Source organism: Pocillopora damicornis, chromosome 12 (genome assembly GCF_964200805.1).
Source record: "Pocillopora damicornis chromosome 12, jaPocDami1.2, whole genome shotgun sequence".
NCBI lineage: Eukaryota > Metazoa > Cnidaria > Anthozoa > Scleractinia > Pocilloporidae > Pocillopora > Pocillopora damicornis.
In genome coordinates this window covers 4,189,414-4,214,133 of record NC_142681.1, presented here as the reverse complement: position 1 = coordinate 4,214,133, position 24,720 = coordinate 4,189,414, and the positions used below count along the sequence as shown (strand labels likewise).

The 24,720-nt window shown below is 38.0% G+C and overlaps 3 protein-coding genes across 4 annotated transcripts; 2 read left to right on the top strand and 1 right to left on the bottom strand.

Annotated features, from left to right (window-relative positions):
* Positions 1-766: 766 nt before the first annotated feature.
* Positions 767-12,266, top strand: LOC113685056 (uncharacterized). The gene is made up of 8 exons (XM_089189941.1): positions 767-1,036; positions 1,959-2,761; positions 7,444-7,612; positions 7,966-8,043; positions 8,602-8,673; positions 8,840-8,917; positions 9,099-9,170; positions 9,744-12,266. The coding sequence occupies exons 1-8, from the start codon at positions 874-876 to the stop codon at positions 11,981-11,983; spliced, it is 3,675 nt and encodes a 1,224-aa protein (XP_089046067.1). The 5' UTR covers positions 767-873; the 3' UTR covers positions 11,984-12,266.
* Positions 12,267-13,218: 952 nt separating this feature from the next.
* On the top strand, positions 13,219-19,856 carry LOC113686104 (uncharacterized). 2 transcript variants are annotated; one of them, XM_027203710.2, is made up of 10 exons: positions 13,219-13,593; positions 14,176-15,417; positions 15,810-15,861; positions 16,249-16,380; positions 16,849-16,938; positions 17,161-17,238; positions 17,985-18,047; positions 18,154-18,224; positions 18,833-18,931; positions 19,192-19,856. In XM_027203710.2, the coding sequence occupies exons 1-10, from the start codon at positions 13,511-13,513 to the stop codon at positions 19,313-19,315; spliced, it is 2,034 nt and encodes a 677-aa protein (XP_027059511.2). In that variant the 5' UTR covers positions 13,219-13,510; the 3' UTR covers positions 19,316-19,856. The 2 variants fall into 2 exon arrangements, with proteins under 2 accessions (XP_027059511.2, XP_089046279.1); XM_089190153.1 differs by having other exon boundaries at positions 13,241-13,593; positions 14,157-15,417.
* Positions 19,857-20,902: 1,046 nt separating this feature from the next.
* Positions 20,903-23,565, bottom strand: LOC149036135 (uncharacterized). The gene is made up of 4 exons (XM_089190152.1): positions 23,263-23,565; positions 22,379-22,720; positions 21,453-21,866; positions 20,903-21,291 (listed from the first exon to the last, which is right to left on the bottom strand). The coding sequence occupies exons 1-4, from the start codon at positions 23,429-23,431 to the stop codon at positions 21,143-21,145; spliced, it is 1,074 nt and encodes a 357-aa protein (XP_089046278.1). The 5' UTR covers positions 23,432-23,565; the 3' UTR covers positions 20,903-21,142.
* Positions 23,566-24,720: the final 1,155 nt, after the last annotated feature.

Genomic DNA, 24,720 nt, shown 5'->3' with positions numbered 1-24,720 from the left:
CGAGTGCGTCGCCGACAAAAACTTTTATTAAAATGATGAACTTAGTTTTATTTTGCGAGAGAACCGATGTCTTTACCATTTTAAATAGCGTCAGACCTCCACTTTAGTATAACATGTGAAAGGCGTCGTGGAGGTCCAAGTAGAAATGTGACTAATTTACTGTTAGGCCTCTCGATCTTAGACTATGAAATATTTGGGGATTTTACTTTGCTGTTTAGCAGCGGGAAACTGAGAACTCTATAAGGCTTTCAAACGCAGACCTATTGTTCTGTCCATTTAAGGCTTTTCTTTCAACACGCTCTCGTAGCAGTCTTCTCCCTGGTTTGCGTGAGGTCCCTAAACTTGGAATAACAAGGATGAGTAAATTTTTCAAAGACAAAACAAATTTTTTCAATTCTCCAGGTGCAGATGCAATTTGTGATGTGTTCCAAATTGCACTCATAATCAATTGATTTCTTGTTACTAATAAACATATAATATAAAATTTTGTACTTAATTCCCATTAACTTCACTGTTTGAGATCAATTTAAATTGCTCTCACTGGATTAACCAGCTGAAATGTTTGCATCACACCATTAATGACATCTATCCATGTACACTGAAGACTCAGAGGTTTAGTAAGAGGAAGATTTATCCGATATTGCTTAGATGACGCAACCACTTGAAATATTGTGGAAACGATTAATCAAAATTGACTTAAAGGAGTCTTACATCAACACTCGAACTAAAATTACCTTCAAGTGCATAGTTCTGCCTTTTGCTTTCCGCGCACCTAAATATTATGTAAAACCACCGGCAGAGCCAAAAACCGTATAAAAGCGGGAGCATATCTCAAGAAATGAAACAAATCACAGCGCAAGGCAGCAGGGGAAAATGATGGCACGTTTTGATCTGTTGTCGTTGGCGCTCCTTATTGTTTTATCCTCGCTGACAGTTGTTCGCGCTAATGAAGAAAGCGTTTCCCTCGAAAGTGAGTTAGAGCAGATGAGTACTACCACAAAGTCAGAGGATTCTAACTCATTGGAATTGTTACAAGGTGAGGAGTTTAGGACTTGCTTTCTTTAACCAGTTGATTCCCAAGGGACAAAAGAGGAATTTCTTCTTACTTCATGAATACATTTTCGAGCAGAAAAGTGATGAGAAGAAAAAAAAATATAAATTAAAGATTATTGTTTGATTCAGCACCAAATTCCCGAGGCAACGGAAATCAAGAGAAACTTATGAGACAGAGATTCAGAGATTTGATATTATGATCTTGCGGGGAGTGGAGAGGTTAAGCAGTCCTGGTGATTCGTGTAGTGACTTAAGAATAATTTCTCCTTACTTCATTAATACATTTTCAAGTAGAAAGGTAACGAGAAGAAAGAAAAATATAGATTAAAGGATATTGTTTAATTTAGCACCAAATTCCCGAGGCAACTAAAATCAAGAAAAATTTATGAGAGACAGAGATTTTGAGATTTGATATTATTAACCTGCGGGGAGTGAAAGGGTTAAGGGGTCCAGGTGCACTTGTAAACTTACTATAATCTCTGAAAAGACGAGTATTAATGATTGCTGATCATTGTAATATCGGCTTGAAACCTTGCATGATTGTCGAAATCTAAAAGTGCTAGCAGGCTAGTTTAACAAGAAAAAATTTTCAGAGGGGTGAGATTTAGTTAACATAAAACAGAGTCTGACAAGTAGAGAGCACACATCATTTCAATAGATAAATCAACTACAAATCTTGGATTCTTTAATGAAGAAAGAAGAAAAAGCTGTTAAATCTTTAGACCTGACATTGCTTGGCAGTTTCTAGCACATTGGATTTGTTATAAAGCACTCACAAATCACAGCTAAACAAAACAAGAACAAACAAGACTTTATTAGTGCTTAAAAAAAAAGTTTCTGTTTGCAGATGAAACAACTGAATATTATCAGTCGAATTAATTTGGTGTTCTCATTTTCATCCATAGATCAAAATAATGGCTTTAATATAGAAAAGAGACAAGGATTTCGCCCAAGACCTTATATTACCAATCGTGTCTGTCCTTACCGCATGCGCAACAGCCCGTTATGTTGTGCCGGGATGTTAATCGATAAGCCGTTGGTAAAAACCTGTTGCCGCGGGGTTATTGTGCTTAAAGGCCAGTGTGGTCGACGCATGGGCAAATGCGGTCGCACTTTATTTAATCGTAGATATGAGAAATGTTGCCGTCGGCAAGTTATTCCCAGACGAGAGAGTTGTACACGAAAGCGCTGTGGACGAACGAGGTACATGACTTTCTCCCATCAATGCTGCAATGGTAAAGTGATCCCTAAGGGACAAACTTGTGTTCCATTTCCTGTAAAGACCAGATGTGGTGGTGTCCCTTTTAATCCACACAGATACAAGTGCTGTTTTAAACGAGTAGTGCCTCTACATTCCCCTTGTTCGTCTTGGACTGTAAAGACCAGATGTGGTAGTGTCCCTTTTAATCCACACAGATACAAGTGTTGTTTTAAACGAGTAGTGCCTCTACATTCCCCTTGTTCGTCTTGGACTGTAAAGACTAGATGTGGTAGTGTCCCTTTTAATCCACACAGATACAAGTGTTGTTTTAAACGAGTAGTGCCTCTACATTCCCCTTGTTCGTCTTGGACTCCTTGTGGACACACCTTCTACGATTCGCAACACCAGCAATGCTGTAACGGCCAAGTGCTTTCTCTACGATCTGGTATCAAATGCTGCCATGGAAACCAAATTGTCCCTAATTTTGTTCGGTGCAATGCGTATGGGTAAACAACATTATGTATTCACTCTGTATGGTTTATCAGAGTTCTGCAAGAATATTTTTATGCTTTTGTACTCTTTTGTAATGTATTAGTGCTCGATTGAAATTTCCCAATTGAGAGAAGCTGAAGTTATAATCCGCAGCCTTTACCCAATGAGAATTTATTGATTTTATAATAAAATCATTTGCAACATGTTTTGAAATCATTTGTAGTCTCCTCGTAATGCTTAACATGGAGTTTGGAATATTTGATTTTTTATGAAAAAAGGTGGCCAGCCAATATCGATAATGACGAAAACCGGAAAAAAGATGAGCCCATTGGCTTTTAAACCGCCTTGGGTCGTTTAACAACCATTAAGTTGTGAATTTAACCTTTAAAATCAATTCTTGACAACTCGAACACTTTCTGTCTCAAACCTTGCCTTAACTAAAGCCAAAATTGAACTCTAGGGATTTTCGTCAAACATTTTCTATAATTTTATCCTCAGTTACTCGCAGCCTGGGTAACTTGATCCTTCCTCAAACTTGAACCCATTTTTGTTTCGTTTCGGTAAATTTCTGTACAGTTTTACCCTTTATGCATCGGAAGCTATGTGTATATGGTTCATAGCCTGCGTTGCTGGCGGTCTGCGATTTTGGGGGCGGAGAGAAAAATGAAAGCCGCCCCCAAAAACGGCAGACCGCCAGCAACGCAGGCTATATGGTTCATGGTAAATCATACTGGCTGACAGCACTGTAGTGCTCAATATTGAGCTGTTTTACAGCAGCAAACTATAGAAGTTCCATTTTAACCCGATTTCTTCGTATTGTGGGTAAATTTGATGAAAATGAATAGATGCACGGTGAATACCATATTTTTCTGACATATGGTTCTTTGCTCTCATTTCTGACTTAATCGAACCTTTTGAATTACCCTTGAAGGTTCTACCTATAGTATAATATAGAATAAGGAGTAGACAGAAGTTATCTCACAATTCAGTTGTTAAATTTTCTGCCTCTTTCCTCGAGTTTTCTGTATCATATACATTCTAGACATATCAGTTCAAAAAATTTAAACATCTCTCGTTGTGATATTCTTATGACTGCATTTGCATTCTCCTATTTCTCTGATTGTTCTCACTGAACTCAAATCAACGTCTGTGGCGCTAATCCAATTTCGTGAAGTCCCCATTAGCAGGAGGATACTCTCAATCGGGAAGCAGAAGAAAATTGTTCAACCAAGTTGTTTAGTAATTTGTTTCGTAATTGTTTAGTAATTGTTTTATTAATTCATTCGTTCTGACAAAAGGCTGACGCTCGAAACGTCAGTTTCGAAACTGTTAACAGTGGCCAATTTACGTTATCAACTCAGTTGATAATACCAAATAATTCTGTTATACTCTTCCACCGACGCAATGGTAGAAGAGTATAACAGTGGAAACTTATCCCCTTTATTGAGTTGTTCAGTGGCCGTGTAAGGCTGGTATGAATATGAACTGGTCTCTGTGGGAGTTTCAACATGCAAAGTCTATTTTTAAGACGTCCATAAAAAGAAGTTTCCCAATTTATGATACAGGATCCATCAACAATGACAATGAACTTGCAATACAGGTGAAGTGAAGAAAAACGGAAAGGTCAAGGACTGCCCCATCTCACTAACTAGTTTACAAGTATCACACATTCGCTAAAGAAACAATAAATGAAATTCACATCAATATTGAGACTATATCAAGTATTCATCATTAGAGATGACTGACACATCCAATTTAAACAGCTTTTGTCTCGATGAGCAGTTTACCAAAAATAAAACAAACTGATGGTTCTCGAGTCATTTTGATGAAAACCTTTCATAGTTTCATAGTTGTGTGATTTAATCAGCTGCGCCTGACAGGGGAGGAGTGAAAGTTTTGAAACATGGAATCTTGTTGAAGGAAACCTCCGATGGTGGAACAAGGTGTCACTAAACTGATGACTGGAGAATGTCTAGAATTATGACGATTCGTTACAACACATGTTAAATAACAACAAAAAACGCTCATAACTGAACCAGAAACCGATGCAAACGGTAGTGATATTTGAATAATCGGTGGGCTCAAAGTAAGGATTGTACAATTTCAAGTGGATGCCACGATATCATCGAAAAATAGCTCTTTTGTTCGCAGGAGTCTCATAATATCCAGCAGCCAAACCGTAGAGCGTCACACGATCAAACTTGGCTATGCACAGAAAACGCGTATTTTAAAATAGACCCTATATATTTCAATTCCTTCTTACACTTAACCTTTTAAACCCTGACATCAGCATGAATATTCTCCATACTGTTCTTTGTAAATTTCCTAGGGTACTGAAAAGGAGAATTTGTTTAACAAATTCGTGCTTTTTAAGTTGGTGATCATTTCCTTTATTCTTGTAACCTTAACGTTTGATTCAGGTGGGATTTTTTGAGGAGAAATTAGATGTTAGCCACTCTCAGAGGTTAAAGGGTTAATTCTGCATTTCCATTCATTCCAAAACTTGTTATGTTTAAGGATCAGTTTTGATGATTCAACGACAATTTGTTCCATCTTTGGGGTTTCCCCCTATCCATCCTAAGGATGAAGCTACCCATTTAATTCCATTGTATAAAGTCCTGTTACATCTATCTTGATCGCAGACGTTTCTACAATATACACTGCTATCTCGTTTTTTTTATCGAACGAGGCTGAACCGTATTGCTTGCAATATTGATTTAATTGGTAAACATTATGTTTTCTGTGTCAGAACGGACCCTTAGTAGAAAATCGGGTGTATCAGTAGAAAATGAGTGTTTCCGTTGCCATCATAACCACATTTTGAAAAAAAGGAAATAAACTTGTACTAAAGTCATTTTAAGGAAAATTTCACGGGTGCTTCTGCACTGTACAGTTTTATATTTCTTAGGTGGCTTTCAGAATGTGAGTAATATTCTGCTTCTGAAAGAACCACCTCGGCTAAGACATGAGATCGAGGAGGGCTCACTAATATATTAAATATTGTTTTCAAGATCGGTGACGCATTTCATCTGGAGTATCCATCAAATATCAAGTTGAAATACGCAACATTCAGCTTGAAATAGGTAAGATGAAGCTAAACAAGCCATAAAACTTGAAGTGTTTATGCTAGTTTACCAATTTGTGGAGTTTTTGGCTTTAGTTTGAAATATCAATAAGAGACGTCTAAGCTTATCAGTGAACCTGAAATTCGCTCTGACGAAGAGCTAACGCTCGAAACGTCAGTTTTTAAAGCTCTTGAGGGTGGCCAATTTACACTATTGACTCAGCTGATAAATCAAAGTGAACTTGAACTTAAGATTAAACATACTGACATACAAAAAATGTAGTGCCCCTTATTTCGTCTTCAGGCTGTGAAAGTGGATCTTTTTGTAAACTCAGTTGAGTGTTTGATCTTTCAAAAATTTTGCAAGAACTATGATGACTTCACTCCGACTCGAAACGAATATTGATAATTTCTTCTTATCTCGAATTTAAGTCCTCTCAAGTGTGAAATTATTGCTATATTATTGTTGACGCAAATTGAGAATAAGGGTACTCATCAAAATTGATGAGCGATTGAAAACGTGACTTTCAGATTTAAATAGATCTGTCTGTAGCTAGAAGTAAACCATGCTCAGTTGAAGCCCCCTTTCTTGGGAAATTCTTAATTGATCTATGGTGGCAATTGTCCTCGTAGGTTTTCCTATTGAAATCTGATTAAAAAAAGGGGTTTGTACATCTTCTTTTTGGCTGAGCACCATGCAGTTGCGGTCGCAGACACTTTTTGGAATGTTGAGGTTTTCTTCGGTTTTCATCAGAATATTCTCGACTCTGACGTATTTCGTATAAGTGAGTTTATATGCTTACACAGGGTTCTCCTTTCAGCTTGTTTCAGTCTTGTTTGACGGATTGCATATATAGATATTACCTATAATACTTCCAATATCTTACGACGCTGGGACCTTTGAAATCCCAAAATGTTTAAAAGCTGAAAAAGTATTCTTGTCTTCCGATCTTTTTCTCTTAAACTCGTTACAAAAGATATTTCCGTCTTTAGTTCTTGTCACGCACTTAATTCCACCCCGATGTTTTTCAGATTTTTTATCCTTGTCTTTAACTATGACTTCAAACAAAGCATTCAGTTGTTTCCCCCCCCCCTGTAAAAATGTACTTACACATCGTCACGCAAATCACTTCTGTTGACTATATCACTAACAAGCTGAGGAAATCCTGACAAAAGTTTGGTATCGTATTATTAAGGGGCGGAAAGTTATCGCTGGTGTTTTAAAGTTCTAAATGAAATGTTCAACTTATTCCGGTCAACTGGTGCTAAATTTGTCGTTGAACGCACACCTCTAATTAGGTGATGATATAAAATTGTAGAGAAGCCAAAGATAAACAATAAACGACCTGAAAATCTATGTAAACGATAAAGAGGTGCTTTAAAGAGAAACCTGCAGTAATCACGTATCGTGATGTTAATTTAGTACCTCAGGTAAAAATAATTTCGCTCCTTTTTTAATCTGTTGGTATGTATTCTCAACATCAAGCCACTAAGGGCAATATATGCATGTAAATATAAAAGTTCTGATTTCTTTTTTCAGCGTGGTCAGCGTATATTAAAAGGACGAGGACAGTATATAAGGGAGTGGTTTTTTTCTTTTCTGACATTAGTTATCTGAACTTAGTGTTATTGACTAAAAATGGCCCGTATTCTGTGTGGAATCACAGTTTTAATTCTTGCACTTTCTCCACTGTTGTTGGCAAATGCCGAAGAGAAGATTTTATCCAGCGAAGAACTTCAAACAAACGACCAAGAGGTCCATGAAGACGAAGCTTTATCTCATTCAAATGAGATGCAAGGTGGTAAGTCAGACCTAAATCGTGGTTGATTCACGTGTCGTTCTATACTTTTCTCATCCTGATTTTCCTCGCGATTTGTTAGCTGCTGTAATCGTACCTGCGTCGAGTGAATAATCCCTAGGAAACCTTGTTAGCAAAGATAAAACGCTGTTACCTTTTCCTTGAATTTTTAAAAGTTATTTTTTCTTCTCTGTGGAGACAAAACTGTTCCTCAAAATGAGCTCTTTATCTGACTGCGAGCTGTGTGAGTGACGCTGTTAGTGAGGGTAATGCAATTAGATTTAGCTGGCAAAGGTAGCTTTTATATGCGAATAAAAAAGCCAAAACGTGAAATTAACAAAATGTCATCCTTTTAGGACCCAACGGAAACAAAGAAGATGCAAGTCCCCAACAGGAAAGTGAAGACATCACCGACGAAGAAAACCATGAAGATGGTAAGAAATTATGTCCACCAGCAAGACACTAAAGGATTTTTTCCCTGTAAAATTAGTAAGGTTTTGTGATGTAATGTTTTGAAAAAGCTGTTAAATTATCACAGCTAGGCAATGAAAAAATTTGCAAGATTTTTCGTTTAAAATCGAAATTACCCTTGTAAATCACGACCTCTTAGGACTTATTTCGGAGTTAAGAATTTAGAAGCAAATAGTACGGATTGATCACTATCTGCATTGCACTGATCGTTTTGGTTCGGCGACGACTACCCTGAGGTTGAAGGGATCCTGGAGCTTGCTACTCTGGTGTGATAGATTTATAACAAGAAGGAGTTTCTGCGCGAGACGAATACCAACGATGTCTAAAACTATTTTTTTAGTCTGTCTTAAGAGTCAATCGATGTTTCACAAATTTCGCGGTTGATTCACTCCTTATTTACAACTCCCAACTATGTTGTATGTTCATAAACGCTGACTGTGGTAAATGTAAACTTTTCGACAAAATTACTATATAATAGTGTATTTATTTAAAAGATAAATCGATTATTTTCTCTGTTTCAGTAGAAGTAAGCGAAGATTACAATGGAGAGGAAGACTTTCCGGAAAAAACGGAGGACAGCTTTGATGATGAAGGTAAGGTTTCATTCATGACTTCCTTTAATGATTGCTTTTCAATTGAGCAGTATGATCAATTCAACAAATATATATTTTTTGGCACTGAGATTTAGCTGGCAAAGGTAGCATTTACAAGCGAATAAAAAAGCCAAAACGTGAAATTAACAAAATGTCATCCTTTTAGGACCCAACGAAAATAAAGAAGACGAAAGTCCCCAACAGGAAAGTGAAGACATCACCGACGAAGAAAACCATGAAGATGGTAAGAAATTATGTTCATCAATAAGACACTAAAGGATTTTTTCCCTGTAAAATTAGTAAGGTTTTGTAATGTAAGGTTTTAAAATGGCTGTTAAATTATCACAGCTAGTTAATGAAACCCAAACTTATTAGATAACAGTGTATTTGTTTAAAGGATATATTAATTCTTTTCTCTGTTTCAGTAGAAGTAAGCGAAGATTATAACGGAGTGGAAGACCTTCCGGAAAAAACAGAGGACAACTTTGATGATGAAGGTAAGGTTTCATTCATGACTCCCTTTAATGATTGTTTTTCAATTGAGTAGTATCATCAATTTCACAAATATATATCTTTTTGCAATTGAGCTCGTTCTCAACGCATAATTGCGCTTGGTTAGTCATTTCCAGAATCAAAGGGGCCATTGCACCTCCATAACTAGTTTATTTAAGTTCCCATTCATAGTACAACTCCTATGGTTACTTAACCATTTAACCCCTTGAGTGACCGGCATCTAATTTCTCCTTACCACATCACCCCTGAATCAAACATTAAGGTCAGGAGAATAAAGGAACTGATCACCAAATAGAGAAGCTCTTGATTGCTGGACAAATTCTCCTTGTCAGCACCTTAGGAAATGTTTAGAGAACAGTATGGATAATATGAATACTGGTGTTAGGGTGTAAAGGTTTAATTCATGCACCCATTTAAAGCTCATATGATTTTCAGAGTTGGCCTGTTCAAACTTCACTCTATTTTGAAGCTTGGATCACCAAGTTCTTAAGGTAAACGTAGATCCGAACTGTGTATTTTCGTTTAAATGATGAAAGATCTTTTGTTATCTCAAACAGGCGAGATTCCAAATGAAATGAAAAGGTCGCGAATATTTCTCCGTAAATGTGGAGGTCATGCATACAACCGCTTCAAACAAAGGTGTTGCTTTAAACAACTGATTCCATTCGGAGTGAGGTGCATCAGGCTGAGGTGCGCAAAAATACCTTATCTTTCTTTCAATCAACAATGCTGCAATGGTCGAGTAATTCCCAAGACTTCGAAGTGTATACCTCAGTCTCAACAGTGTGGCCAACTTCCCTACAATTCACAGAGTCACAAATGTTGCTTTGGTCAAATAATACCAATTCAAGTTCCTTGTTCAAGATTGCCCTGTAAACAATCCGCCTACGTTTCTCACACTCAGCAATGTTGCAATGGTCAAGTAATTCCCAAGACTTCGAAGTGTATACCTCAGTCTCAACAGTGTGGCCAACTTCCCTACAATTCACAGAGTCACAAATGTTGCTTTGGTCAAATAATACCAATTCAAGTTCCTTGTTCAAGATTGCCCTGTAAACAATCCGCCTACGTTTCTCACACTCAGCAATGTTGCAATGGTCAAGTAATTCCCAAGACTTCGAAGTGTATACCTCAGTCTCAACAGTGTGGCCAACTTCCCTACAATTCACAGAGTCACAAATGTTGCTTTGGTCAAATAATACCAATTCAAGTTCCTTGTTCAAGATTGCCCTGTAAACAATCCGCCTACGTTTCTCACACTCAGCAATGTTGCAACGGTCAAGTCATTCCAAAGAGTACACCGTGTAAACCGCCCACGACGTCGGCTCGATGTGGTAGCTTTTACTATAATCAAAACACACACAAATGTTGCTTCAACCAAATTCTGCCGATCCATGTCCCCTGTATCAGACTACCTTGCAGACGAGCATACTATGTTCCCTACACTCAACAGTGCTGCCACTTACGAGTCATCCCTAAAGCTGTACCTTGTCCTCAACTCCCGACCTCATTTCAATGTGGCGGTTTTTCCTACGCTCCACAGACTCATAGATGTTGCTTTGGGCAAATTGTACCCTTCCATGTTCCTTGCACAAGACTTCCTTGCGGACAGGCCTTCTATGTCTCTCATACTCAACAATGCTGCAATTCTAAAGTCATCCCAAAAGCTGTACCTTGCATTCCATCCCCGGTGCCCCTTCAATGTGGTGGCTTTGCCTACGATCCTCAGACCCACAAGTGTTGTTTTGGCCAAATCGTACCGTACCAACTTCCCTGTACCAGACTATCTTGTGGACAGGCTTCCTATCTTCCTTATACTCAACAATGCTGCCATTCTCGAGTCATCCCTAGAGCTGTGCCTTGTCCGCAATTCCCGACCCCATTCCAATGTGGTGGCTTTGCTTACGATCTAAACACTCATAAATGTTGCTTTGGGCAAATTATACCCTTCCATGTTCCTTGTACAAGACTTCCTTGCGCACAGGCCTTGTATGTATCTCATACTCAACAATGCTGCAGTTCTAAAATCATTCCAAGAGCTGTACCTTGTGTTCCATCTCCTGTGTCTCCTCAGTGTGGTGGCTTCGCTTTCAACTCACTGACCCACAAATGTTGTTTCAACCAGATACTTCCCATTCATGCTCCTTGTACCAGACTACCTTGCAGACAAGCCCTATACGTCCCCTATAGCCAACGTTGTTGCCGTGGTCAAGTTATTCCAAAAACCATTCCATGCACGCCATTTCCGACCCCGTTCCGATGTGGTGGTTTTTTCTACAATCCCCGGACCCACAGATGTTGCTTTGGTCAGATAGTGTCTCACCATGTTCCATGTAACCGATTACCCTGTGGCCAGTCTCTCTATGTCCCTCATACTCAGCAATGTTGCCATGCTCAAGTTATTCCCAGGACCGTACCTTGCTCAGGATCACCACTTCCAAACAAGTGTGGAGGCCTTCCATACAATCCACAGATTGAGAGCTGTTGCTTTGGGCAGAAAGTACCCATCCAAGCCTTCTGTACCCGACTGCCATGTGGACAAGCTTTCTACGTTCCTCACACTCAGCAATGTTGCCATTATCGAGTTCTTCCCAAAAATGCACCATGCTCCCCATTTCCGATTCCTTCCCGGTGTGGGGGCGTTTCTTTCGATCCAACGACACAAAAATGTTGTTTTGGTCAAATAATTAATCACCAACTTCCCTGTTACAGGCTCTTTTGTGGTAATGTCTTGTACGTTCCTCACACTCAAAAGTGCTGCAACTCCCAAATCGTTTCCAATCGTTTACAGTGTTAATTTCATTAATTTTCGTTTGAGGAAGATTTTTATTTTCATCTTTGACGTTATCTTGTATAACAGATTATTTTTCGCTGATCATAAAAAGGTTAAGGGATTCTACTTAAGCGTCAGGTTTTTTCCTAAATACATTATCAGTAAAAGCAGATGATTGTTAACGACAACATTGGTGAACAAACCATGCCTACCTTTTATGGCCTTTCTTTCACAAGCCACTGACGTGACTATTTGTAAGTAATTCCTTAAGCTATCAAGCAAAAAGACAAATAAAGATCTTCTACTTGATCAAGGATTTGTCAGACTTGGCTTTCGTTTCCATCATTTTTATTTTTTTTAATCTGTACCTCGTAACTTTCAAACCGGGATTATCAGGCTAGGAAACACGGATATACCTTTCTCTAAGATAGGCGACTCCAAACAGTCTTGATAACGTCCAAGGAGCTTAAAATCATTCCTCCGCTTAGAGGGAATCCCGTGGCTCGCCAGAAAGATTATGAAAGTATAAGATTATGCCTGTTTGTGGGGATCATCTTCTTTCTTTCGTTCCGACTTGATATCGACTTAGATTTTGACTTAATGAAGCATTTTCTTTCGAAAAGTAAAAAGGAAAAGAAAAAAAAAAGTAAAAACCTAAATAGCACTTGGGTTTTCACTCACTACAAACGAAATATTCGCCAATTAATTTGGCTCCAGCAGAATCCAAAAGTGACACGCTACAGTATTTTCTCTATCATCTCGTGAAGTTCTCTTGACTTTGTAGAAGAATACTAGGTTCGCGTTTTGTTCATTGCTATGACAGTTTTTGTTGTTACTGTTTTCTGTACAAAGATTTTTAATCGCCCTCTCCCTCAGAGGCAGATACATACAGGGTCTACATTATGAAGGAGGAAGAAATCTTACATATTCAATTAGTACTCTCTTAGTTAGCGTGCCTCATCTCCTCACCACAAGTTCTCCTCTCATCTGTCGTAATATCCATAGCTCTGATTGTAAGCTGATGATTGTATTCCTCGCTCCTGACATTTCTGTGTTTTGAAGTTGATGGATGTTATCATCTGAGGGAAAAGTGTACGAAATGGTACTTTTTCCTCTTTCATAAGGAAAACAACATACACCATGCTGTTCATTACTACGGTACATTTCCCACAGGAATGTCATAATTTATCTCAAGTCGGAAATCAGAGATTAATCCTTTCCCTCCCTTCCAAACAGGCCTGGATGCCCAGCTGTTCAACAACCCATAACTCCCTACGAGCTTATTGCGCGCGAAAATTCATGCCATGTTCGAAAAGCGACAAAATGGCGGATGACAGGAAAAGCAATGCCCTGTTTGAATGACTCGTTCGGCTTCCAGAGAATTGGTACCATTGTCAAGTTAATGATAATAGGAGAACTTTGGTTCTTTCTCAGAAGAAACAAATGTCAGGCCATCGATTTGAGATCATTGTCACTGTAGCATAATTCCTTAAAATCTCTTCGTCATTTCTATTTCGAACTTCCCACCGTCCGGACGAATGAAACCTTGCAATGGCCAAAGGGAAGATTTCGGCTTCTTCAAGAAAACCTGCGGTGTTTGGTAGGAATATCAGACAAATCAGTCAAACCGAGAGGTAGGTGTTTTGCTGCACACATGCCGTGATGTTTGAAGTCTATCATTAACCGAGTTTCGAATTACATAAATCCGATTAGCAATATATAGTTCTGTAAATCCGATTTTTTCCTCGCACCGATTGATTATCAAAGTCATTATGAAGATTTTTGGTGAACTGTGTATAGTATATCGTTTGCTGAAGAACGAGTGATGAGGGTTTATTTAGTTATCTAGACAGTATACACATTCAATAGATTGTACAATGTATAATATATACGTATTTTGCAGCTCTGGGTAATATGGTAAATCGTTCGATAGATTTTATTTCGTTTGGTATAAACATATCAAATTTTGGGCAAGATTTCTTTGCAACTTCTTGCTTCACTATGCCTACAGTTTCTGGATAAAAGAAAGCGTTGCCAGGGTCAATAGTATGCCTTTGGGTCTACAGCTTTGTTTCAGAAAAGTATGGGGTCAAAGATAAATCTTTCCATATTCCGTTTGCCCTGTAAGTAAATATCTCCCCAGTTGCATTTATTTTACAGTTTCTTATTTGTTTACTCACATTCTTATTAATTTTAGGTCTGTTTACTTTTTGTAGACTGAAAGTTATGGCACAGAAAGTGGCAGTTGGGCTAACCCCATCTGATCTGATCACAGATATTGACTGTGAGATGTTTGCTTCTAAAACTGAAGGGTCATCCAATAGTGAGACATCTCAGTCACCTGAGGAAGACCTAAATTGTCTTCACATACAAAATGATGCAACATCTTGGACAATTACTAACAGCCAGGACTATAATGGATCAGAAGAAATTAGAACCAGTGAGATTTTGCAATTGCAATCAAATGGCTTCACCCCACTTGGCTTTTATGGATCAAGGAGCAAAAATTTCACTCCAAATATGAAGTTATTTGGTCTAAACAGTGAAAAAAACTTGTCGAAAGAAAATGAAGACTTGCCAATGAATAACTTGTGTGGATTGAAGAGAAAATTGAAGAGGGAAAGAAGTTCAAAAAAAGTTAGTAAAAAGCGCAGAACTACTAGTGGTACTAAACAGCACAAAAATATGACCAATAAAGACAAATTGAACTCAGATGTTAATGACAAGGATGTTCTTGTTGACATTGATCATAAGGATATTCGAAGCAAGAACCAAAAAGAACCCTATGAATTGGTAATGAAAACTGTTAAAGAAATCAAAGATAGCCATGAAGGTGTTGTAACACCACCATCAGATTATGATTCAGAAGAAAGAGGAATTGTTCCTATCTGCAGGAAGCCAAAATCAAATATAGATGTAGCAAAATCAGTTATAAGTGAAGTTGAATCTACTTGTTCAGAGACAAGTCTTTGCAGTGGACCTGGCACAGTCTTGGATGGCTTTTGCTTACAGAAAAATGGAAATGAATACTACTTCTCTAGTTCAAGCAATGTATCACCAGTACAATTAACGCCATCTAGTGAGAGCACTGGCGAAGAAGAAGAAGGAATTGCAATAACACATCACACAATAAACTCTCACCAGACTTGTACTGAACAAAATGAAAGGGTAGAGGTGACACTGCTGGATTACAATGAAAATGTAAGTGACTCGAGGTCAAGTGTTTCACTTTCAACATCATCTCCAGATGCTGCTGAAAGTGTTTTTACACCACAATTGTCAGGCAAGGAAGATGAATCCAGCTCATCCAAAAGTTCTCCTGAGCATCAAGCTTCCATTATGAGATATTTCAGATCATTACCAGGTCCAAAGTGCAAAACAAAGACAGTTGCAAATGGGGTTCCTTCTTCTTCAACTGGACACTCATCTGCAGAAAATTCACTGGAGAGCAAAAACAGGTTGGGTTCAAGGCTGTATGTCTATGTATCATGGAGAGACTAGCCTATTGCATGTGTTTCAGAAAATCTACATGATGTCTACTATTATAAGCTTTCAGCTTCAAATATATGCTTCACTAGTCAATGGCTATGGACAGTGTATTTGATGCTGCTACTCAATAGGGAAATATTTCTGTGTAACCCCTCTCTTTTCTAAAACAAAGCCTTGGTCCCAAAGGTAACCTATCATTCCTACCATGATTTTGGTTTATCAAAGAACTGTATCCATGATGAAGTGTGGGGTTATTCAGAAAACTTGCGCTGAATGGTTCTATAAAGAAGCATGTTTAGTTTTAGAATGGCTCAATATTTACTATTATGAAATATGTTTGTTTTTTTGCAAATTTTATTAGAATCACTCTAGGAAAGAAAAAGTCTAGAAAAAAGCAAGAACAAATGTATTTGGTAAGTTGCAAATAGTTTGTTTCAATACAACACTGTGGTTTCATAAAGATAGATCTCACCTCCAGTTCAGACACTAAAAATCACTTGCTTTGAATGGAGACTTGTTCATGTCAGGTATTGTAGTCTCTGGATAATGTATTTAAGTCTGCTATTTTGCCTTGAAATATCCTTGTTTGTCTCAGGATGAGTATAGGGATCATGATGTTTCAACTGTATACTGCTAATCTTCATTTAGCAATGAGGTCAACCACATGTGCTTGAACAATCCACATGAAAATTGACTTCGGTAATGTCTACATTTTATGAAACCTAAAACTGCAACCTTTTTTCACTCTATTTTACTTTTGTTGTTGTTGTTGTCATTGTTGTTGTTGTTGTTGTTGTCAGGACTTGGGCCAAAAAGACTTTGGACATGTTACTTGCCCTACCTGTGGTATGGTATATACTAGAGCCCAGCCTGATGATGAAGCTGCTCACATTAGACATCACAAGAGCTTTGTCAATGGACTGAAATTTACTGTAAGTTATATACAGCTGCAAATGCACTTTGAATAGAAGATTGGATCTTAGCAACACTTAGCTCCAATGACTGGTTAAGCTGTACATGCTGTTACATAGAATCCACTTCACTTGAAACATTCGCATCTCCAAGAATAAAGAAATGGAGTTTCTAATGTTCATAAAATCTTTTTTAGTATTTCTGATGCCATTTTGTGACAAGTGTACATTGTCAGTAGAGGCAGAGGTTTTCTTCAGCTGTGAGTTGGCTTCATTGAGCTAGAGAAAATTTTATTCAGGACCAAAATTTGTTTCTTGAAGGAGATGGTACCCAAATATGTCTCAAAAGAGAGGTTAACCATTATTAAAGGGTGCAAATTCACCATGAAACTTATTATCACTTTGGTTTTAAGTGGGTAGGGTATATCTGTTATCTAGTTTTTAAAATCTGATGATGTAAAGTTTTATATCTTTTATTTTGTTTGTCAGGGCTGGAAAAATGAGTGTGTAGTGAAAGAGTACCATGATGGCAGAGTAATTATGGTTGGCCCAGATGACCCACGCCTCCACCTCAAAAAGGTTTGATAAACTACCTAACCCCAGACCCTTGTTGGCTAAAGAAATACCCCCTAAGCTGTTATTTTTCTTTCTTCTTGTCACATTTATCCTAGAAAATGTGTTAATTTTCCAAAGAGTTTTTCCTTTTTTTATCACTTCTGGGAGTGAAAGGACAAACCACTAATTCTTAAAAATATTCATTAAATTCTTGATGAGTTTTTAAACTTTGCTGTCAAATTTTAGATTGAAGAGGTCCGCAAAGTTGTTGACAGCGAGTTAGGCTTTGTAGCAGATGTACCTTACAGAAGATCTGGAGCTAAGGTTAGTGATAATCAAGTACTGCTGCAGTCAGGAAAGGTTATATGATCAAGTTCCTGGACATCCTGTCTTTCTCTTCATATAAAAAGAAAAAAAAGTGTGTATCACAAATCAGTCAATCATAAAAAAAGATAGGCATTAAAACTGTGAAGCTCTTTGTGCTGTTTGAACTTACCAGCAATTTTCTAAAGTATAAAATTAAAGCTAAGAGATAATTTATGGTTATTTGCTATAATTCTAGGATATTTACAAGTGAATTAATTAAGGTAGTGTAGCATTTAAAATGCTGGATTTTCTCTCAGAGAAAGGATTAAGACTAATTACAAAACTCAATGTACATATACATAGGATTCTTATAGATTCAGATATTAAACCTTGACTTCAGAGGAGGACATGTAAGGGCCAGTTATTTACATGAGGTCTAACCCAAACTGCTGTTTTATGCAATCAGAGGGCCTCATGTAATCTCTGTAGGTGGGTTGTTTTCAGTAAATTAATGTCCTTCTACTGCTAGCTTATGACCTTCTTGACATTGTTCACAAAAATAAATGTTCAGACAAAAGATTCAGCTAAATTCAAGATAGTTTAGAATGTGATTTTATTGAACCACAGCTAAAATTCATTTGAATATAATGGGCCCTAAATCTCTTGATAATCTGATATCCTGGCTGACAGACCAGGGGCCAGTTTGATTGTTGCCTACATTCAACACAGTTAGGAATTAAAATGTCCTATGGTCTTGTTTACAGATTTTTCTTTTCATAACAAGAAAAAAAGTCATTGGATGTGCTGTTGCAATTCAGATTGATCAGGTATGAACTTACAGTATGATGAGAATTTTCATTTTTCTTTCCGGCTGCATTTCTACTTTGTGATTCAACATGCAAAGATATGTCTCAGTAAATGTCTTTTCCTCAGGGCTATCCTGTGTTGCCATCACCTGGAGAATCTTCTACCCCAGAAAAACAGATTGCAGCCTGGTGTTGCAGGTATCAAGTGACATGCAGCTTGTCAGCATGTTAATGATTTTATTGTTGTTAGAGACTTAGGCTTGAGCTCTAGTCCATGATATAAAATGGATCATGATCCAGTCCAACTTTTCATGTTCATTTTGAAAATGGGGTACAAAGAAGAAAAAGATATTGATATTTTTAATCGTGTCTCAGCTCCATGTAATGATTTTAGATCCTGGCATGAAAAGCACTGCTTTGCTGTTGAATTTTGTGTACAATCAGGTCCAAGAAACTTGGCGACAACTTATTAGAAATAAATTTTTTGTAGGTTTCTCAATCATTGCTCTTTATTAAGTGATAGCCAAAAGTCAGAATAAGGAGCTCATCAGAGAACAGGACTGGCTTCATCTTTCTTATTCTCAGAATTGCAGTGTAGTCCTACCATAAATATATATAATTTCAGGTTCCTTTCATGTAACATATTTTGTAATAAATTATCACGATGGAATTTCCTTTTGAATCTTTTAGCATTATTTTTGAAATCAGTGATGCCTGCCATTTGAATGAATTTTATCATGAAGTTGTTTTGCACATCAACACGTGTATTTTTTGTTTGTTTGTTTGTTTGTTTGTTTTCTCGAAAGTACCACCCCTCAGTCAGCACAGTGTGGTATCAGCAGGATATGGGTTCACAGTCAGTACAGAAGGAAGAAAGTGGCCACGAGATTATTGGACTGTGTAAGGTGAGAACTAGGGGATTGTTCCCTATCAAAATCAGTTCGTAGAGTAATTTCCAATCTAGTGTCAAAAGTGATCTGGGATGGCATTGGTTTTACCGCCTTACGCTCCGTGATTGGGCTAGAAAATTCGCGCCATCCTGTCAACCAATCAGGTGTTAGCTAAAACTAATCACGACTTGGTCGCCTGCGTTTTTCCGCGCTTTAGATTGTTTTGCTGCTATTACGTTGAGTTCTCATCGAGTTCTCTTTTTTATCTCCCCTAGAACAAACTTTATTTATGGCTGCATTATTCCTAGAGAGCTGGTAGCGTTTTCTGATCCTACACCAGATGGCAAGCGACTCGCTAACAGTTATGCGGGGACTTCCCAGTTTCTTGTGTTCCGATAGTTCAAGGAAGATGTCCCTGAATTCACGATTTTCGCGAATTTTTAAGACTTTAATTCGCATTGAACCAGTTTGCTCTTCTCTTTAAGGGTGTCAACATTCTTGGAACACCTGAGGTTTCTCCGAATCTGCGTACTTTTAGTCAGGAGAGAGTGCTATTTATGGTATACCGTTGGTAAAGAATGAGTTTTTAATCTGCTTGTTCCCCACCCCTCCCCAACTGCATCCCTCACGCGAACCCAAGGGCCACGTCCGAAATATTTAAAGCAAACAAACGCGCATGTTGTCAGTGCAGCAACTGAAGCACTCTATTAACATTTTTTGATGTACCGGTAATGCAATCGTAAAAAATCCGGGGGTTCAGTCAGTTATCAGAGACAGACTGTCGAAGAGTTGAAGGAATTTTAAAATTTTCCCGCAAGGGAAGTGCTTTAGTGATTTTAAGTAGTGGGGTAATTAAGATATTAGAGTACTGCTTCGTTTTCAGAATATTTTTGTAAACTTGAAGAAAGTAAGTAATAAAATTTATTTTTTAGAAATGCAATAGTTTACGCCGTTATAATTGCGCTTCTGGCATAGGCAGAATCTACTATCCCACGTTTAATTCTCGGTTGTCTTGTCGTTTTAGCTATTTCAGACTTGTGAATGATGATAGGGATTGCCTCGATAATTTTTTGATTGGTTTCTTTGACCCTTTAACTCCCACGAGTGACCAAGACAGAATTTCTCCTTACAATATCAATTAAATATCAGGTCAGTGATGAGAATAAAGACAAAATCAATTTGGGGATAATTAGTTGATCCAGTACTAAATTGTCTGAACAAACAAGAATTTTATGGTTGACAGTAAGGAGAATTTCAAATTTGACCTGGGAGTTAAATTGTTAATGCATTGAGTGGAGAAATTTTGCTGAAGTTTCATGTGGTGAGCTCGAGTGATTTGCTGCGTGTTTGATATGGGTAACCTATTAAACCAGGCCGTTAGCAACGCCCTAGAATGCATCTGCTCCAACCCTTAACCCTTAAAACCCTAAGAGCGACCAGCATCTCATCTCTACAGTAATACTTCTGAGTCTTTCAGATCTAAGATCATGAGGATGAAGGAAATGACCGTCAACCTAAGAAGTTTTGATTGATAAATGAATTCTCTTCGTGAGTACCAAAAAGAAACGGATCAATATCAGTATCTGGGCAACTGCCCACCTACCCCTCCCCTAACCCAACAACAGTCAATAGATAGCAAGTTAGGGTTAATGTTGGGTTAGGGGAGGGGTAGGTGGGCAGTTGCCCGGATACTGATATTGATCCAAAGAAACATATAGAAGAGTATAGAGAATATGGATACCAAACAAACAAACAGGGTTAAGTGTGATTAGTATCTAATTATTCGTGACAGTTTCCCTATTGTACTGAACATTAAGATCATGGGAATAGCGGAAATGATTGTTAACAGAAGAGGCTCCTACAAATTCAAATTCTCCTCGTTGGTATCATAGAAAATTTATGAAGAACAGTAGGGAGAAGATAGATTCTGGTGTTAGGGTGTAGAGAGGTAACGGGAAGAAAGTTTACAGCGTAACGATTCTCAGGTCACCGCAACCGAATTGCTTTATTCAACGTATTTATCAGTTAATTATTTTCCTACCTGTTCTGTGACCCACAATAGGTAATTAATTTACACTGAAGAGTGTCTCTATTCTTCAAGTTTAAAGTTGTTGCTTTCACTCAGATGGATTCCGTTTTCTCTTCGCTAATTATATCACTAAACTTACTCAAAATACAACAGTCTTTTCACATATTGTAGCGAGGTAGATCTCCTGCCGCACAATTTCATAGTATACGGCACTCCCTGCAAGGAAAGCACGTCACAGAGGTTCCTTCTTCCTCCTCCTCCTCCGAGCTCATCTCAGTTGCGTTTCTCATGTAAGATTTTTCTCGACGTATCAGTGGTGCGCGATCGTCATCGACAGCTTCTTTTTCTAGTTAAAACAAAGGAGAATGAAAAAAAGTGGTCGAGAGAGGGTAGCTGCTCATTAAACTATGTGTGGTCAGCAAAGTGTGTGTGATTTGCAGGGAGAAGGAATTGATTATCACTCATTAGCAAAGTACAAATATATTTTGATCATATCAGTCGTATTACCTTCCGGCATGACTTCGCCTGACATCCAGTAGTTCTTTACGGCTATAGCACCTGATGGGCTTCCTACGATCTCACTCCACTGATGATCGGAGATAACTCGCTTGCTAGGCACCATGAAACAACTAGTAATATTTCCATTCTGTGAAGAAACTGTGGTCTGGTGGGTGTTAACTACAGAACTTTCCGCGCCTTCTGGTGACGGTCTCGTGACAGGAGGCTTTGCGCAATTTTCCTCTCCATTTGCCTCTCCTGAATGGTCTTCGTCTGTCGAGGAGAGCAGTTTCGGTGCAGTTGTCGCTTCCTTGGTGTCGCTATCGAGGGCATCGTTTGAGTTCTGGAGTTTGACGTGAATCTCCGCCTGAAAAGCTTCGGAGGGTTTGGTTTTTTTGTTGGTTTCTTCTAACGACATAGAGTCTGAAAAAAATTTACTTCATATCTCAGCGGAAGAATATAACCTCCAAGCAATCAGTAGTGTCACAAAGCTTGGTTTTCGGTGTGCAAGACTGGCCGATCATCAGTTATTCCCTAATATGGCGTAAATAACCAGCGTGCTTCAGAATATCAGAGAGAAATTAGACACTTCAAGGTTTTATGCGTCGGTTCAGAGTCAAACTTCTAACTTTGAAAAGTAGTTAGTCAATGTCAAGTCAATGTCAAGTAGGAAAACGGTAAACAAAAATAGAGAGGCAGACAAAGGCACCAGAAATACAGATACGAGATGGAAAAGAGGATAGACTGACCAGGACAAGAAAAAAAAAACAGGCTGCGTAGAAAGACAAGCATGAAAGTTTCAGTTCTTTTTTGAGCTAGAATACTTATTCAGCTGTATTTCGTCAGGAATTCCTTCTTTATAACTAGCAAATGCTATTCAAAAATCTGAACCTATCTCAAGTTTAGTGAATGGTAAGTATAAATTGCTAGCAAACCGTCTGAGGGACATGCTCCAATTCCGAAGTTCCCCCCATGAAGGATTGTGGGTGACCCTGACTCTGTCCCCTCCGGATCCACGACCATTCTTGTGCGCCAGACATTGGGAGAATCGGCATCAAAGCTTTCACTCTCGCAAGTATTATTACTATCAAGTTCAGCGGATGTCTTTCCACTATCATGCAAGCCAGTTCCAGTCTCGCTCGACCCACTAACCCCGTATGTAAAGGAATGGAAACAATATACGGGACTTCTTTTTGGACTGCTGGTCTGACTGGCGTCTTCACTACCAGCGCTAAGACGTAAAGTGGTCAAGGTGCCTGACGGTGTCTCGAATTGGCCTGCCAATTGAGAACAAAATGTCATATTACAAGCAAGGTCAATGATAAACACGAATCAGGAGCCTAGATTTGTGTGATTTCGAAGTTTCAACCGAACAATTGACGGAATTGTTCGAATATTTCTGAGACTTCCCGACCGAATTTTTCAAATTTCTTTCTTTACTCATGATTATCAAATCTTAGAGTGTGAGTGAAGTATTAAATGAACGTCTATGTTGTAACTAGGAGTAGAAGGCTTAGAGTTCCGACTTTTTGTTTTTCTATAAACAAGTGAAGAATTAATTTAGAGCGTGTAGCAACAGGCTACCAAGCCTCAAATATCTCTTTCAAAACATCAAAGGTCCGTTCTTGCACGAGATTCCATAGGAAGTATACTCTTTCAGACATCGACTGGCGCTAGCGTAGGACCTGGTCTTGTTCAATTTAAAATTAAAGGCGCGTCCCGTTCACAGCTGTTTGCAATCTAAAACTGAACTCAAAATCTCGAATACCCTGCCAACCATGCTAATCCGAGGAAAATTTTAAAATCAATCTACAGAAACCTTTCTTTCTCCCCAATGCCTTCGTTTCTCCTTTAAATACATCATTTTCGTTTTCATCTTGATTTGGAGTCACTTGCTCTACTTGTCCACTTTCTTCGTTCGTCAGTTCCGCTGGTGATAAACACTCCAAGGAAGGAGAAGCCAAAGGTGAAACATGAATATTTGCCATTGCGACAGTTAGTTTTGCCCTAAAAGAATAAACTCTGCAACAACAGCTCGTCTTTCAGGTTTTACTTCTGCAAAGAAATTCTGTTTTTCCTGCTTACCTCTGACTCGTTGTCAAATGGAAATATCCTTGGCAAGTCAGCGAGGCGGTAAATTGCAACATGAAAAGAAAAATGTCATGTGCCACAGGCACGTTCATAACACATTAGCAAGTCGAAGGAGTTGTTAGCAAGTTTGATCTGTTTTTCATGCACGTGAAAGGCCGCTATTTTTGAACAAAACAAAAAAATCACCGCATTTGAGCGTGAAAATGTTTTTTTGGATTTGTTATTTATATTTTCGAACGATCGAAAAAGTTGACTCTTTCATTCCTTCAGCTGTAAATGGTAGCGAATAAATGTAACGTGAATCATTATCAGCGTCAACATATCTGATTTAAGGTTTTTTTTGAGAAAATCTCAGTACCTCATGATTTAGATTTTGTTTGAAATGGACTAGTACCTGAGATCACGTTACACTAACAATACTTCCTCGTAATGCCCGTACTGGTGTAACGTGAATGCTACTGAATAATGAACTACGCGGATGTTTATTATAATTTTAATCGCGGCATTCATCGAGTATTTTCTCAGAGTTTTAATAGAATCTTCTTCTGGGTTTTTGAAAATGATACATTTTGCATTAGTTAGCTTTCAAATTGCGAATTTTAGTACTTTTACATAATATCTTTCACCGTTTTTTTCTTTGATAAAATTTTTCGCGAGCACAAGACTGGCGTAAGAATTCACTCAGACTATTTTGTCAGTCTGTAATGAGTACAAAATCTAACGTGAATGCTACTGAATAATGAACTGCGCGGATGTTTATTATAATTTTAATCGCGGCATTCATCAAGTATTTTCTCAGAGTTTTAATAGAATCTTCTTCTAGGTTTTTGAAAATGATACATTTTGCATTAGTTAGCTTTCAAATTGCGAATTTTAGTATTGTTACATAATATCTTTCACCGTTTTTTTCTTTGATAAAATTTTTCGCGAGCACAAGACTGGCGTAAGAATTCACTCTTAGACTTTTTTGTCAGTCTGTAATGAGTACAAAATCTATTTGACTGTGATTTATATCAAACAAAATCAGTTAAAAAAACAAATGAACTAGGTCAGTGACCATTCCACAAACAATGGGGGGTCAGTAATATTTCTATATAACCTCATAATATTCATCATACAAACAGTTACTTTGTTAAAGAAGACAATGGCTAGTTTACCTTTTAAAATAACACTTCATTTTAAAATA

What these genes read in the sequence shown, in the direction of transcription:
- LOC113686104 (XM_027203710.2), top strand. Translation starts at nt 13,511, where the DNA reads ATGGCCAAAGGGAAGATTTCGGCTTCTTCAAGAAAACCTGCGGTGTTT. An exon ending in AGCAAGAACAAATGTATTTG is followed by an intron (nt 15,862 to 16,248) that starts GTAAGTTGCAAA and finishes TGTTGTTGTCAG; the next exon opens with GACTTGGGCCAAAAAGACTT. An exon ending in ATTGCAGCCTGGTGTTGCAG is followed by an intron (nt 18,225 to 18,832) that starts GTATCAAGTGAC and finishes TTTTCTCGAAAG; the next exon opens with TACCACCCCTCAGTCAGCAC.
- LOC113685056 (XM_089189941.1), top strand. Translation starts at nt 874, where the DNA reads ATGATGGCACGTTTTGATCTGTTGTCGTTGGCGCTCCTTATTGTTTTA. An exon ending in TTCAAATGAGATGCAAGGTG is followed by an intron (nt 7,613 to 7,965) that starts GTAAGTCAGACC and finishes TCATCCTTTTAG; the next exon opens with GACCCAACGGAAACAAAGAA. An exon ending in GGACAACTTTGATGATGAAG is followed by an intron (nt 9,171 to 9,743) that starts GTAAGGTTTCAT and finishes TATCTCAAACAG; the next exon opens with GCGAGATTCCAAATGAAATG.
- LOC149036135 (XM_089190152.1), bottom strand. Translation starts at nt 23,431, where the DNA reads ATGGCAAATATTCATGTTTCACCTTTGGCTTCTCCTTCCTTGGAGTGT. An exon ending in GGCATTGGGGAGAAAGAAAG is followed by an intron (nt 22,721 to 23,262) that starts GTTTCTGTAGAT and finishes CTCAATTGGCAG; the next exon opens with GCCAATTCGAGACACCGTCA. An exon ending in AGGCGAAGTCATGCCGGAAG is followed by an intron (nt 21,292 to 21,452) that starts GTAATACGACTG and finishes TGTTTTAACTAG; the next exon opens with AAAAAGAAGCTGTCGATGAC.